The sequence below is a fragment of the Asparagus officinalis genome, chromosome 1, assembly GCF_001876935.1.
Source record: "Asparagus officinalis chromosome 1, Aspof.V1, whole genome shotgun sequence".
Classification (NCBI taxonomy): Eukaryota; Viridiplantae; Streptophyta; class Magnoliopsida; order Asparagales; family Asparagaceae; genus Asparagus; species Asparagus officinalis.
This window is the reverse complement of record NC_033794.1, coordinates 69,456,716-69,473,753: the sequence shown is the minus strand read 5'-3', so window position 1 is coordinate 69,473,753 and position 17,038 is coordinate 69,456,716. Positions and strand designations below refer to the sequence as shown.

General features: G+C 39.2%; 1 protein-coding gene across 1 annotated transcript in view; it reads left to right on the top strand.

The window, feature by feature from the left end:
* The window catches only part of LOC109825813 (probable serine/threonine-protein kinase At1g09600), a 15,294-nt gene extending 2,407 nt beyond the window's left edge, over positions 1-12,887 (top strand). Inside the window, exons 4-10 of the mRNA XM_020392717.1 lie at positions 1,490-1,497; positions 1,795-1,957; positions 6,091-6,318; positions 8,087-8,187; positions 8,910-9,024; positions 10,191-10,670; positions 12,431-12,887. Of these exons, the coding sequence (XP_020248306.1) occupies positions 1,490-1,497; positions 1,795-1,957; positions 6,091-6,318; positions 8,087-8,187; positions 8,910-9,024; positions 10,191-10,670; positions 12,431-12,697 (1,362 nt within the window). The 3' untranslated portion in view covers positions 12,698-12,887. The remainder of the gene's footprint in view (positions 1-1,489; positions 1,498-1,794; positions 1,958-6,090; positions 6,319-8,086; positions 8,188-8,909; positions 9,025-10,190; positions 10,671-12,430) is intronic.

Below are 17,038 nucleotides of genomic sequence, written 5' to 3'. Positions count from 1 at the left end.
AGGGGTTGGGTCCCGAGACGGGCTGATTCCTTCGAGAAGCTTGATAAAGTAAGCTCCTTGTACTCTTTTTGTTATTGTACTGAAATTGCATGTGGCATTACTACAAGTTGAGCAATGAATTTGGCACTATGCTTTGATGTCTACAATGTTGTGGCATAATGTTTGATACTAAATTGTAAGGTTCCTTTACTAGGACATTTCCTTGTACTCTTATGAGTAGTATACTGAAGTGTGTTGCAGCTTGAATTGGCCCCATTGTAAGAAAACATAATTACAGATCTAGAAGATAGCAATGATATTGGCACTATGCTTTGCTATATTGATTTTGGCACTATGTTTTGCTATAATGATTTTGGCACCATGCTCTGAAATCTATAATGTGGATATTGTAGATAACTTGTTATTGCAGGCATAATGTTTGGAAGAAAATTTCAAGCATTTGTTTAGATGGAGGGTGCTGTTGAGTCATTTATTGAAAGGTTATTATCTGATGGTAGGATATATGAAATGCATTGTATTCTGATTTACTGATTTTATGACCATAGGATATACGAATTTTTCTGGTCGTTCCTCATAGTTAAGGTTGAAGACTTTGTTAGATCTTTAGTATAACTTTCTTGGGAGTTCAGGACATGAAAATGCTAGTATCTGTGCACGCCATGTATCTGTGCTCTATGGTTATGCTAGAAATGAGTTTAATCGTAAACTTGAAGGTTTGTAAGTGCATATGGATTCTTTCCATTGAATCAGATATTTCTTCGGAAGGAAATGTGGGATCTTGGTTTGCACTAGGGGTAAAACAATATAGTGTGCTACTCTTATCCTCTTTGTTCGATTTTTTTTTGAGTTAGGAAGCAGCACATGCACAATTTCTCTTTCTGCTACTGTATACAAGTATTTTTTGGAAACTCTAGCTGACCATCTCTATGAGTCGTTCAATTATATGATACAATTTCTCTTTCTGCTAATGTATACAGGTATTTTTGGAAACTCTAGCTGACCATCTCTATGAGTCGTTCAATTATATGATACAATTTCTCTTTCTGCTAATGTATACAGGTATTTTTGGAAACTCTAGCTGACCATCTCTATGAGTCGTTCAATTATATGATACAATTTCTCTTTCTGCTAATGTATACAGGTATTTTTGGAAACTCTAGCTGACCATCTCTATGAGTCGTTCAATTATATGATACAATCTTGCTTTTACAGATTGGCCAAGGAACCTACAGCAATGTTTACAGGGCCCGTGATTTGGACAATGGAAAGATTGTTGCATTGAAAAAAGTTCGATTTGATAACTTAGAGCCTGAAAGTGTACGGTTTATGGCAAGGGAGATCCACATTTTGCGCAGACTTGATCATCCAAATGTAATAAAGTTAGAAGGCTTGGTAACATCAAGAATGTCCTGCAGTTTGTACCTTGTATTTGAATACATGGAACATGATCTTGCTGGCCTCGCTTCTTTTCCTGGAATGAAGTTCACAGAGTCCCAGGTATGCGGCAAGTATAATTTTTCCCCCCTGGAATAATTCTTTTTCTATATAGAAATGTCAACTCTCTTCCTTGCTAACCTTCTCTCACTTTCTCTGGATTAATACTGAAGTGCCGCATGGCATTTTGAATAATAAATTCATAAACTTTTGTGTTACAGATTAAATGTTACATGCAACAACTACTTCGTGGCCTTGATCATTGTCATACACGGGGTATTCTACATCGGGATATCAAGGGGTCCAACCTTTTAATTGATAACAGCGGCATCTTAAAAATTGCAGATTTTGGCTTTGTAGTCAAAACCATCCATTAACAAGTCGCGTAGTTACTCTTTGGTATAGGCCCCCAGAGCTTTTACTTGGGGCCACAAATTATGGTGTTGCTGTGGATTTGTGGAGCACTGGATGCATCCTTGCCGAAATGTATGCAGGCAAGCCAATAATGCCTGGAAGGACAGAGGTAGAATCCTTTATCAAAATTCTCTGCCTAATTGAGTGGCTAGTAGGAGGAAACATCCATATGAAATTCTAAGGCTAAAATTGATAGAACAATATGCAGCTCAATTTTGCCATACACTGACTTGACGAACAATAGAAAGTTACTTAAGCTGAAAAGTTCGCTGGACTACATCAAGTTAGTTATAGCCTTGGTAATCAATATTGTGCATTTCTGGTGACTAGTGTAATCTGGGTTATGAAGTAATTGCCCCACAACGCAGTGACACGTTGCATATTAGGAGTTTGAGTCCCTCTGCAATTATGCATACATGATTTGCAGTGATTAAAAGGAATAGCGTTGCATATATCTTTTGTTACCTTCATCTTAAATTCTTCTCCCCTTCATTATTTTCTTCCAGTATTTTTTTTCTTTCATTTTTTTCTATGACATACTGATATGGGGCTGCTGCATGTGAATTGCATCCTCATATGGGTTATCTCATGAACCCAGTGAGTCCTCATACTTGTTCTTGGGTTTGATATTTGCTCCTATATGTGAATTGCATCCTCATATGGGTTATCTTATGTCTTTGCATCTTCTACGTTTCATCATAGGCTAGATATCATAGTCACTAAGCCTATTCTTCAATCCCAATTTGTTTTCCTTTTCCATAGAGTCCATAACTTTATCTCTTATAATGCAGAAGTCAGTCTTAGATGAATAATCTCGTCCTCTTTCAGTCATCTTTATTTTAGTGATACAGGTGTGTATCTTCTTTCTTGCTTCGGGAGCTTAACGATCCTCATGGGAGCTTGATGATAGATGATTCTCATGGTATCTTGAGAATAAAGACGTGGACGAAGTCGTTGAAGGCGGTAAAAACGAAGATTACAGGAAAAGACTGCAGGAGGTATTTTGAGCTTCCAGCAGTCGATCGCACATGACGCCGCGATCAACAGCGAGCGTGCACAGCCCAGAGAAAAGTCTCTGGACTTTTCGCGGTCGACCGCCAAAACCCTGTAGACGATTTTGGTTTCGGTCGTTGGATCCCGTCGATCGCGACGGTTTCCTGGGCCTTCCTGGTTCGTTTGGGACTCTGTTTTCCTGTTTGATTTTGGTTTTTTAATTACAAGTTTGCCATCCACGTTGTAAACTCTATAAATAGGATTGTTTTAGGGTTCTAAACAAGGAGAAATCAGAGAAAGAGATAAGATGTGATATTCTAATCAAGAGATTAGAGTTTAGAGAGAATTTGAGAGATTGTTCCTGATTCTAGAGAGATTTAGAGAGATTGTGAGAGAGAGAGGGATTTGTAATATATTATTCTCATAATCTAGAGAATGTATTTTTCTTCGCCTAAAACTGAATTGTTCTTGTATTTTTTATTCTATCGTCTTCTTCACAACTCACTCTTGATAATTTCGCGATCAAGTGTGCTCGTCCAGCGACTCGTATCATTTAGGCCTATAGGAATCTTGTCACTTCCTAGGGTTTGGTTAACTACATAGCAGTTCCATTTTCATGATGCAAGATGTAACTTATTAAGAAGAGTTAAAGTACATTGCTAAAAACATAGTTACATGGCACCTGGTTCGTTCCGGTTCATGGGACGGGTACGGGAGTGTGATACGCCACTCATTAGGAATCGGGTATGAGGGGGGTAGGCTTATATGATACGCCCAGAAATGTGGGACGCTTTAGGTTTGGTTTTTAAATGTTGGAATCATAGGTTTTGCAAGAGTCAAATTTTAAAAATATGCTAGTTGACACTAGTAATTGTAAAAGTAATGGTAAAAGAACCTTGAGAATCATGTTGCAATTAAGGCATGCATACCTTATTTGCTTAATTTCTCACGTTTTCTATAGTTTATTCATTTAAAAAATAGTTATTTTTTCGAAAATTTAACTAGTTTGAATTCTAAATTGGGTCACTGGCGTTGGTGAATCTGGTGGTGTTCCACGTGAATTTGGGATGATTGAACCTAGGTTGCTGTTCGCTATAGTGTTCAATGTTTTAAGTGTCGGCCGACGTGTCCAACATGTCGTTCGAGATGTCGGTTTGAGGGCTTGAGCGACACGACATGGGTGTTTTTAAGTCGTATGTCGGTTTTCAGGGCCATATCGGGCATATCAGCCAATTTTCCAGCCTCGGTTTGGGTTTAGTGATAAAAACCCAAACTCGTTTGACCCATTCTTATGTTTAAGGGTTTCTTAGTTATGAACTCTATAGAAAGATAAGAGAAAAATTAGGGTTACAACGGACTTGGAAACCGATCACTCCTTTTGTGAATGCCGACGCCCTCCCCCCACCTCCATCTCGGACCCCATCGTCCATCTCTCATTGTGCCCTAAAATCCGAACCCCAACCGAACCCGAGGGCGACAGGGTACCCCGTCGTCGAGATAAAGGGAAAAGGATGATCGGTGACTCATCCGAAGACCCTGAGCAGACGAAGAAGAAGAAGAGCCCCAACACTGCCTCCCTGCGACGACGGAATCCACCCATCGCCGGCGAGGCCTCTAGAATTTATAAAGTATACTTATATTGAATTTAGGAATGCTTAGATTATATTTAGGAAATTATATTATACATATGCGCACCACCCGATATGACAATCCGATATTTAGTCCATGTCTCCCGATATATCCCCGATTTCCGCTATCTGACATGGATTTCAGTCGTCCGACATGAACCCGACATACGATATTTAAAACCTTGATAGTGTCCCAAGTTCCTGAATTTTATGTGCATTATGCATCAGTCACATATTTTGTTGGTACTTGTAGGATTTATCCGAAATATTTTTGTGATTCGAAAGGAAGAAGACGAGTGAGTTGTAGCATGAGCATGCCATATTGCTGTACATAGTTATTCATGTTAGACAACGTTCAATTTCATCAATCACTCTGGTACTGAAAGTTATTTCAATATAAACCTGTTCATCTTTTTGTGGATAGGTTATAATCCCGTGTTATGTGGTTTAAACGTCATACTCTTGTCTATTATTAGGTTCAAATTTCTCCTTTTCTTATCACCAAATTTGGCTTTAGGTTTAGCTTCGGTTCAAATCCAGTTGAATCCGAGTCTGACCCACTTCTCATTCATGTAGGAATAGACTTCTCATTCATGTAGGAATAGTAAGAATCAGATAATGAAACCTTTTGTTCTGAATGTGCTGAAACCATACTTTTGACAAATAAATTTTGCTTTTCTGCCAGAGGGCAAGGCCACTTAGGCCAGCAAGTAGTTTTTCTAGCCTCTACAACAGTGTACTTTTACTTAGTTTGAGGGAGAAAGGAACACTTCAATTGGGTGCACAAACAATCTGAATAATTAGTGTACGACAAGATGTCAAGATCCATGTCCACTTCTTATTCATATAGGAATAGTAAGAATTAAATATTGAAACCTTTTGTTCTGAATGTGCTGAAACCATACTTTTAACAAATAAATTTAGCTTATTTGCCAAAGGTTAAGGCCTGCAAGTAGTTTTTCTGGCATATACAACAGTACACTTTTAGTTAGGTTGAGGAAGGACTTCAATTGGGTGCACTAACAATCTGAATAATTAATGTACAATGAGATCCCTGTAAACTTAAGGCAGTGAAAGTTCTAAGTTAGTGAGCTTATGCATCTTCTTAAAAGTTCACTTGCTTCATTTAGTTTAAAATTTTCAGAAGTCCCTGAACAATGCGAGTCATTATCATCAAACACGTTATAGTTTGTCCCGTTCATAATCAAAGCTTCATATTTGGAAATTTGTTTTGGCTTATGTAATTTTTCTGCTTATTGCTGTGCTGGTTCTTTCATCTATTAGCCTTGTTCAAGAACATATATAGTAATTCACGCCATTAAACGTACAATGAATGAGCCATGATGTTAATATGCTGGTTTATTTTTCATCATGAGTCCATGTTAAACCAAGTATTTGTTGTTTCCTACACTTTGTGCAGTCACCTGTACTAGCTTTTACCTTGAGGTCAAGTCGAGGTTTAGGCATACATAATTATAAAGGGAAAATTTCATCTACATATTAAGGCTACAGCTTCCTTTTCTTTTCTTTTGTTGTGATGGAAATGCACTGTTTACACGATAAGTATTTTCTACAATTAATTGAATAATCCTAAGCTTATACCTTCTGTTTACATATGTAGGTTGAGCAGTTGCACAAAATTTTCAAGCTCTGTGGTTCACCATCTGAAGATTATTGGAGGAAATCCAAACTGCCTCATGCCACCATTTTTAAACCACAACAACCTTATAGACGATGTGTAACAGAAACGTTCAAGGACTTTCCTCTGTCAGCTTTGGCACTTATGGACATCCTTCTTTCAATAGACCCAGCAGATCGTGGAACTGCTGCTTCTGCCCTTAAAAATGAGGTACAGTCTATATGTTATGTTCTCCTTGGCATTATAACTGTTTTGCAGCTTGATCATTAACTGATTGGTACTATCTCATCCATAAGCTATTTTGAATGATAATCTGTTTTAATAATATAAATTTTGTCATTATTCTTCACCAATCACCACAAATACTTTTGAAGGTTTTAGTGCTTACTGCGGTAGTACATAAACATTTTTCTGGGTCATTATCAAGTCATTGCTAATGTCTTTGTTGATATTTTTTATTAATTATTTTTTCAGTTTACCGTGCACATTCAGATTCTGCCATTACTTTACTGATGCCCTTTCCATTCATCTTTTCCTCTTATGTTATGATGGCTATGCCTTATGCTGCCTATATTGGCATGGTTGATTCCTCTTTTCCCAGGCTAATAAAGTTCTCTTTGTTAAGAAAAGAACGGCAAGGATGAGCTCGGAGCAAGACACATGTGTCTTCTCTTTTTTTAGAAAAGATTGTAGCTCGTGAAGGCGTGGAGGGTGGGGCAGGTATGAGCTGGAGCAATACACGTGTCTTCTTGATGGGAAATATAGGAGAGTGCTTGGAATAACTATCTTCCTATTATTTTGAATGATTTTTTGTTTAGGATTTTCTTTAGGAACAACTAACAATCTCCTCAGGAAGACACATATGTTGATTCAGGAATTGAAGACTATACTATTGCATATCCCATTCTTACCACCCCACTATGGAATAATAGGTCTGGTGGACCTCTCCAAATGTAACTGTATAGTCTCGCTGTTTTATAGAGAATCTCGACAACATTGATTTGTAGTATTTCCAAAATAGTCTTCTTCAAAACTATGGAATCAGAACAAAGGTTGTTGAATAGAGAAATTGTATACAATTATTTTTTCCGGGAGTAGAAGTGTGTTGGCCTTTAGTTTATCAACATATTGTATGCCAATTTATCTTCTGTTTTTGTGTATTTATTCTGGAAGAATCTCCAAAGCTCAGACATTACCATCGAAGATGAACATTACAGTTTATGTGGAGTCCCTTCTGGTCTTAGGCCACATAATTATGGGTATATATGATTCTTTGGCCTTAAATTTCTAGTGTGCATCATGGCTTATATGTTCTCTCTTCGAACTTGGTTCTTGGTTATGATATGTGCCCCTATATTTAACAATATTGTTTTCGAAAGGTCTGATCTTTTAGCTTCATATGATGTTATTTACTTTTTCAGCCTATTGATTATTTTCCATCTATATTGCATGGGTACCGGTATGGCTATGGGTACGGGTATGGGTATGGGACACAGCAAATTTGTAGAAGGTGGGATATGAGGACACGGGTATATAAATATTTATATATAAGTATTTATATACACATGTATTATGTATTGGATTCAATAGTGTATATGAGAAGAACAGTGAGAATTAAAATTCAAATAACATTTTTTGTTTCTTTTATTAGGCGGATATAAATTAGAATCACTAGTTTTTGAAATATACATCCAAATGACCCGTCAAAAATCATAATTACAAACCTGGCATATGTCCAACGGGTTTAAAATTAAACCATGTGTTGTATAATTGAGTGCATGCTTGAATAAATGTATAAATATATGCTAGGAGTGTCCAAGGAGTTTGGGTACGGGTAGTATGGGTACCTGTCGGTTATGTTTTCGGCTTCAAATTAGAAGTACCCAAGTAACATAGTTTTCCATCTAGCTATGTACAACACTTTCAGTTTTCTTTTCCTAATAAATAGTAAAAACTGACTGATGTTGGATGTTTACAGTTTTTCACAACCAAGCCAGTAGCCTGTGATCCTTCAAGCTTGCCAAAATATCCTCCAAGCAAAGAATTTGATGCAAAAGTTCGAGATGAGGAAGCTAGAAGGTCTGTTTAAATAATTGTCTGCTTTCTTTTTGCTAGAATGCATATCTGTATGTCTTTTGAGATGACTCGTTGTTCCCTTATACTTCATATCATTTTCATATATTCTATCAATAACTCTGTTAAAGCATAATACTTGAAGGGCTATTTATCTGCAATGATATCTTCCTACATGAGGTTTCATGTAGGTCTAACTGCTTCATGTTTTCTGTATACAGAACTTGTTTGTTTTAGTTAACTTTGAAGTTCACTTTGCCTTACAAGCTACAAATTATTGTTTGGATATGCAAGACTTATCTTCCTCTGTTTGGAAGTATTGCGCTCCTTTCAATCTTCAGTGACGTTTGGGGATGGGAACCTTGTTATGATTTCTCTATTTTTGTTCCTAGACATTATTTATATAGCCTTGGAGTTTGTTATGCTAACAACTTTTATCATGTTCAATTTGTTCATATGTCCTGCAAAAGCTTATGACAAGACTTGCAAGTTATTTTGAGTAAATGTACTTCCGTTTTTTGTATAATGTTAACATTAGACACTTTATTCTCCAAAATGTTTATATACTGTTATTTTCTCTGGAGAGATACATGTATGTATGCATGCATACATATATTTGTGGGGGCATAGAGCTTTATGCATGTTGGGGCAACGTCTTAGAGCATACTACTTTGCAAGCCTATGTTATCAAGGTATAAATATTAACAGTTTATTTAAAAAAACAACAGACAAGGTGCTGTAGGTGGCAAGATGCAAAGACTTGACCTCGAGAAAAGAGCACATAGAGAATCTCAGGCAATCCCTGCACCAGATGCCAATGCTGAACTAGCCATATCAATGAAGGTAATGCTTCTTCCTTTAACTTACAAAACACCTGAACTGGTTAGCTCACATGTGCAGTTTCTGTGCTGACATCTGTATCATTCTTCTCCCTTCTTTTTCTGAGTGTTTTAATAGTTCTGAATGCTTGGAATTTTCTGTTTGAGGGTATCTTAACTATTATCAGGCCAATTCCGTAAAGGATTTTGCAATTTAAATTTGATGTTTTGTCTCATTGACTTGAGTAGCACAATGCACGTGTGAGAAAAGGTTATAAAGGAAACTCACTGGACGGGATCTCCCAAATTGAAACTGAAAAATGATCTGAGCCTACTAAAATCTAGTGCAATTTTCATTTCGCAGAAAAAAAACCCAGTAGTTGCCACGTGTAAAAAAGAAAAAGAAGAAAAAAACAAAGTAGTGGGCAGAATTGATAGAAAATGCTGGCTGTCATATTCCATGTTTGATAGACGCGTGTGTTAGCGTTGGACATGTATAAGACATGATTATGACTTTTGATAGACGTGTACCATTTCATGAATGCAAGAATAGGTTATGTTCATGTAGTTTACATGTATTGCTGTATTATGTTCTAATGATTATGATGGTGACCATTTCATGAATGCAAGAATAGGTTATGTTCATGTACATCATGCAAAATTGTTATCAGTTAGGATGTCTTAAAGAACTTCCATATTGAAGAAACCATATTCTATAATTTCCACTTTTGTGCTTTGTGTCACTTCAAATTGTGATCTACACCTGAAAGAGTATGTAATATCTTGCTAAATTTGCTTTATGGACTGGGTGCACTAAGGTTACTATCTGATTATTCATTAATGAGATGGTGCAAATTTGAGGTCCATCGGGCCATAATTAATAATGTCCACATTTATGCAGATTACTACATGGTTGTGGAAGACTGCTTTGTGTTTTCTTTTGTATTTCACTGTGAATTTTCTTATTGTGGTTGAAGTGTGCTCAATTACCGGTGGATTCAGCATCAATATCCTTACAGTTAAACTAAATACACTTGGATTGTATTGCTACTGTTAAGGTCATCAGAATCTAGAGGACAGTATTATGTTTTAGATTTCATTCTTTTATGTGATAAATAGTTCATTTTTTCGCTATGGGCATCATGATGCAATCTCATACTATCAAACTGTCATTTCTTTATGTTATTCTAGAAATGGCAAAGTCAAGGCTGTTCCAAGAGCAGAAGCGAGAAGTTTAATCCCCACCAGGAAGAAGTTGCTTCTGGCTTTCGGATTGAGCCTCCAAGACAAGCACAGCACTCAGAACGAACTGAAGATCCTCAGGGTCATTATTCTCATTCTCATAGATCTTCCCATTCAGGCCCCCTGGTGAATAGGAGCCAGTGGACTAAATCTAGAAAACCTGACGGTGGCATGCCCAAAATTTCAGCCACAGCAAATTTATCGGCCTTGTCTGGCTTAGTGGCAGCAAGGAGAAATCCTTCATCTGACAATGCATGTGAACGAAGTGCTGGTCAATTAGAAGCAGTTGCTCCATCTGGTAGATTTTCTGAATCTTGTAATGGTCTTTCAGATAGAGCCAGAAAATATGATCAGCTATATCATATGCATGTACCTGCGGGTTCTCAACGGAGAGAAGATGATAAGAACAGCAATATGGACCAGCATATGGTAAGTGGATGTATTTTTTACTAACTTCTATTATTCATATGGTAATTTTTCTGAAAATGTGTTTGCTTGCATTATTTGTTCATTTGCACTAGTGATGGAAATTAGTATATTCCATTACGGTGCACTGTAAATCAAATTATCTGAATTAATCACTATAAACGGGCTTACAAAGCCCAAGTCTTGGCTTAGAATCAGCTTGATAAAAGCTTGTTCAATACCTAAACTAAGCAAAGCTTGAACAAAATTTTGTGCTTGTTTAAATAATTGGACGAACTTGAGCAGAATATGACTGGACTCGGCTTAGGATCAAGGTCCATAAGGATATGCTCAATAAAAGCTCCATAATTCTAGATATCTCATAAATGTTCTTCTATTTATTTATTTACATTATATGTTGTTGTTTCAATTGGAATTATCCATTATTTTCATAATCACGATGGATGCTTGCTTGCAAAGGAATTAGAAATAAAATTCTTGGTCATGGTTGGAACCTTTGGGGTACTCTCTTCTTCAGACTCTAGGCTCATGAAGCTTGACATTTCCCAGGCTTGCGGTCATTTTCATGAAGCTTGACGTCCCCCTGGCTTGGGGTCATTTAGTGCTTGCACAAGTTTTTTGAAACTTTTTTAGTTATTACATGAACAGAGCATGATTTTTAAGATATCTTTTAGATAATTGAATGAACATAAACATCCTAAAGGTCAGCTCTTTCAGGAAGTTCAGCAACCTGTATGACAATACTAAAATCTACGTGGGTAGACGGTTGAGTAAAGTTTTACTCATAGTGAATTTTATCTTTAAATTTTAAACCTGCTCAGCCTAATGTGAGTACTTGCTTGCATATGCAGTCATAGATAAAGACAGATGCAAGTAGACAATGTTACATTAAATGCTGGGCGCTTCTAGGCATAGGACTTGGCGCCCAGCGCTTAGTCGTCTAGGCGGGTGCCTAAACTGTTTCTGGGCGTTTTTTTCTTTCTTCATTTAAGTGGTGGTCGATAAGGTTTTGCTGAAGGTCGGAGGAGGTAGTGGAGGTGTTCATATTTGGAGGTTAATGGAGTTTGGAGGACGTGTAGGCTACGACACCTAAAATCACAATCAAGGCCTACAGGGTGCAATCCACGTAAGCAGACAATGCTCCCCTAAACGCTCGTAAAATCTAGGTGGGCAACCTAAATACCGCCTAGGCACTAGGCGCTAGTTAGGCAGCTTAGGTACCGTTTAGGCCTAGACGTACGCCTAAGCGGACTAGGCGGACGTTTTTTAAAACAGTGCAAGTAGAGACGTACATTTACCAACCGCAAATTAAAGGTTTACTGTTATTTAAACTTTAAGTATCTATTCACAGTATTATATAGGGTTAAGCAAAGACATAAATCTACCAACTGGAAGCACGGTTTGCTTATAATGCATCAATATTTACACTTCAGCTTTACATGAAAGTTTTGCATGTGGCTATAACAAAAGTTATTGATGACCCGTAACAATTATAACCTTAATAAATAAGATGTGCATAGCAGTTTCAGCCACGTATTTGCCCATGCAATATATTTGGTGCAGCGTCTAGACCCATTATTGCAATTTCATCTCGCACATATAATCCTTGCAATGTGTCAATTTTCATAGTACACTAACAAACAACAATATATCAATGCCTTTATCCTAAATTTTTGGGTTAGCTGCATGAATCTTATTCTTCCATTCATTCATACATTGAACCCCAACCTAAATTTGTTTCATGTGCTTTACCATCTACGCAGGGCCATGGGATGTCAGCAAACAAAATTCACTATTCTGGACCTCTTTTGAGGCCATCTGGCAACGTAGATCAAATGCTAAAGGATCACGACCGTCAGATCCAAGAAGTTTTCCGTCGCTCTCGGATGGACAAATCCAAAGCTCGGAAAATCCAGGGTGAATCCAACCATACTGGCATCAAGCCTTTTGATTTGGGTGTCGTTCCTGTTTACCCCTCGAGCAGAGGCTCAGCTCCAATCTTCACATCTAGTCGGGGTTCTGCACAGTAGAATAGTTCTGTGCTTTGAAGTGGGTTCTTTGTGAATTTATTATGATTCAATCAAGTGTATGATTTATGGGTTCCACGGATGGATGAGGGATGTATTATGTATAGAGGTGGTTTAGTATGAATCTTTAGAGAGGAGAAATGATTCATAATTAATTGAGCCCGCTTTATCTTCATTGTTGGTCTTTGAACTTTCAGCCGGCCAGAGAGTTGTTTGTGCTTGTATCCTAAGCTTGCCATCTGTTTCCTTGGTCATGTTAGAGGCTGGAAGAAGCCCTACAATTTTTTGGATACATGTGCTCTGCCTTAGCACAACCACAAACAGGTATAGCGTCTTTTTAATGTGTTAGATAAAGTTCCCCATTTTGCATCCATACGTTACTTTGTCCTGCACCGGAACGCTACAGCAGAAGGAAAAAAAAATGGTAGATAAAAAATGCTTTTTTTTTCCCGTGCTTTTTCCTATTTTGTGAATGTTGGACTGTAAAAGTGACACCCTCAACCCTCAATACAACTTTACTGTTTTTGTGTGGTCATCAGGACTATAAAATAGTATTAGAGCAACCTAGGTTTATATATTATTCACTATGACATGTTGTACAAGGAAACGAAAAGATGATAGTGTGTGTTGGCTCATGAAACCTGTGGGGGGTATATTAGGCCATAAAATGGTAATAATCTCTATTTTCATCACAACTTTGAAATTCAGGTGTAGTTTTACTGACCTTTGACTTTCTGTGAATACAAAGGTTATCGGGACTAAGCGTTGAAGTTACATGGAAAAGGAGAAGTCACTGTCTTGATTCCAACCATAAAACTGTACACAATGACCGTGATGATTAAAAAATAATTAAGGCAACGGACTGCGAGCCAAATATCCAAGGCTGCTAGTTTTCTTTTCTGATCTTTTAGCTCTCTCAGTCAAACTCACCTCTTCTCTCCGTAACCACAACAATGTTAAGTTAGAGCTTACTCCTCTTGAAGAAATTATCAATATCACGGTCCCGATTATTGTATTAATGATATAGTAGAGAGATATTTGTTCTTGAATTAATGCATAAATTATTAAATCCGCTAAGAGACGGAAAAAATGTAGGCATTGATCGTTGATACCACAATTAAATAACATCATATTATGTGCTAAGTATAGAAATTACAAATTGTCGGTAAGTCTTATAGAAAATCCATTATATTGTACTAATATAGAGAAACCAACCTTAATCTTAAAATTATATCTAATTTATTATAAGAACTCTGTGGAAAAATCAGAAAAACCAGAAAAACTGGCATAAGTCGACTCATGCACAAGGCTAAGTCGACTTATGGTAAGTCGACTTGGCCTTGTGCATGAGTCGACTTACGATCTGCAGCGGAGTTGTGGTTTTTGCCTCTGCCAAGTCGACTTATAATGTCTGATAAGTCGACTTACGAAGTCCTCTCCTGTTGCTGTTTTTATGGGAAAAGATGAATCGAAATGCTTGCGGGGTGATCAGGTCCTGTTTGGAACAGGAGCTGAAATACGATGTGATTGGGGTGACGTCTGCGATGAAGATGTGGGAAATTCTCAACAATAAGTACCTTACGAAGAGTGTTGAGAACCGGTTGCACTTGCTGCGAAGGTTATTCAGATTCCAGATGTCCAGAGGTACCTCGCTTGCGGCTCATGTGAACAACTACACTAAGTTGTTGTCGGACTTGGCGAACGTGGATGAGAAGATCACAGATGAGTACAAGGCTATTATTCTTTTGGGCTCCTTACCGGATGAGGAGTATGATACCTTCGTGCTTACGTTGCTGAACGGGAGATCTTCTATCACTTATAGTGAAGTGACTAACGCATTGACGAACTATGATTTGAGGAGGAAGGATAAGGAGACTTCCCGCGCTAGTACTTCAGGAGAGGCCTTGTCGGCGAGAGGTAGAAGCTCATATCAGAAAGGTGGAAACAGAGGGAGGTCAAAGTCAAGAGGTCGTCACCAGCTTGGAAAGAATCAATGTGCATTCTGCAAGGAGCAGGGACATTGGAAAAGAGATTGCCCGAAAGTCAAAGAAAAGGAGAATAGCAAGAATAAGGGCCCGAAGGCCAATGAGGTGAATGTTGCGAAAGGCGATGATTCCGATGATTCGAGCTTTTCTCTTTTGATTACTCCGGAGGTGAACCATTTGGATGCATCGGAGTGGATGCTTGATTCTGGCGCTACTTATCATGTGACTCCTAGGCGAGATTGGTTCTCATCATTTGAGAGACTCGATGGGGGTGTTGTGGTCATGGGAAATGATCAATCCTGTGGCGTTCGTGGGATAGGTACTGTGAGGATTCGGATGCACGATGGAGTAGTCCGTGAGCTGAAGGAGGTGAGATTCGTTCCTCAACTTAAGAAGAATCTTATCTCAGTGGGGGCTTTGGAGGCGAAGGGATTCAGGGTGACCTTTGAGGATGCTGTAGCAAAGGTTACTAAGGGATCTTTGGTGGTGATGAAGGGAGTCCGAAATCATAATTTATATTATCTGAAGGGGAGCACCGAGATTGGCCAGGTTGCTTCGGCGATTTCAGAGGCGGACATGAGCAGACTTTGGCACTACAGGCTAGGGCATACAGGTGAAAAGTCACTGCAGGCATTGTGCAAGCAGGGGCTTTTGAAGGGAGCCAAGAGTGGTAAAGTAGAATTCTGTGAGCACTGTGTACTTGGCAAGAAGACGAAGGTGAAGTTCGGGACGGCCATTCATAGGACGAGGGGCATCTTGGACTACGTGCACACAGATGTTTGGGGTCCCACTAAGACGGCATCACTTGGTGGTCGACATTGGTTCGTCACGTTCGTTGATGACTATTCTAGGCGATGTTGGGTGTACACCATGAAGCATAAGAGTGAAGTCCTAGATTTGTTTGTGGAGTGGAAGAAGAGATTGGAACTGCAGACTGGGAGAAAGATCAAGACGTTGCGATCCGACAACGGCGGCGAGTATACCTCAGACCCCTTTCTGCAGCTATGTCGAGACGAGGGCATAGAGAGGCACTTCACAGTTAGTCATACACCGCAGCAGAATGGGGTGGCGGAGAGATTGAATCGGTCTTTGCTGGAGAAGATTCGATGTTTATTGGCGCATAGTGGTTTGGAGAAGATCTTTTGGGCTGAGGCACTTTCTTATGCGAGCCACCTCATTAACAGGCTGCCTTCATCTGCGATTGAGGGGAAGACCCCTATGGAGATGTGGTCGGGAGAGACAGCACATGACTATGACCAGCTTAAGGTATTTGGTTGCCCTGCATATTATCATGTTAGAACTGATAAGTTGGAACCTCGAGCTAGGAAGGCCATATTTGTAGGATTCAAGCGTGGTGTCAAGGGATACAAGCTTTGGGATCCAGTTGATAAGAAGATTGTGCTGAGTAGGGACGTCACATTCGATGAGGCTTCTATCTTGAAGCTTCCCAGCTCTCATCAGGTGGAGAGCAACCCGACAGAGGAGATTTCGCAGGTGGTGGAGATTGATGCAGCTCCACAGAGTCCAGATAGTGCAGTATCCATGAGAGTGCCGACTGAGGTGACGCCAGGCGAGCACGACGGTGATGCGGAGGATACGGGTACTCATGAGCAGGATCAGGGACCGACGGCTCAGGTTCAGGATTCTATTGCGGCACGGAGACAGAGGAGAGACATACGGGTGCCAGCACGGTATGCCGACACAGTTGCATATGCACTTCCGGTGGAGAGTATCGATGAGATGGTGCCTACTACATTCAGAGAGGCCGAGCAGAGTTCGGAGGCTGATTCGTGGCAGGTGGCTATGCAGGAGGAGATGGAGTCTCTTCACAAGAACGATACATGGAAGCTTGTAGAGCTTCCAAAGGGGCGGAAGGCGATTGGGTGCAAGTGGGTGTACACGAAGAAGGAGGGCATTGAGGGCACTCCAGTGAGGTTCAAGGCTAGGTTGGTTGCGAAGGGCTATGCACAGGAGGAAGGTATTGATTACAATGAGGTTTTCTCTCCGGTGGTGAAGCATTCGTCGATTCGGATTTTGCTAGCTTTGGTGGCACAGTATGGATTGGAGTTAGATCAGTTGGATGTGAAGACAGCATTTCTTCATGGTGATCTTGATGAAGAAATATATATGACTCAGCCATTGGGATTCCGAGCTGCAGGGAAAGATAAGTTGGTTTGCAGGCTAAAGAAATCGCTATACGGTTTGAAGCAGTCTCCTCGACAGTGGTATAGGCGATTTGATGGTTTTATGCTTGGTCATTCGTACACTCGGAGCCAGTTTGATCCTTGCGTGTATTTTCGCAAGTTGAGAGGAGGTGCGTACATTTATTTATTGCTTTATGTCGATGACATGTTGGTTG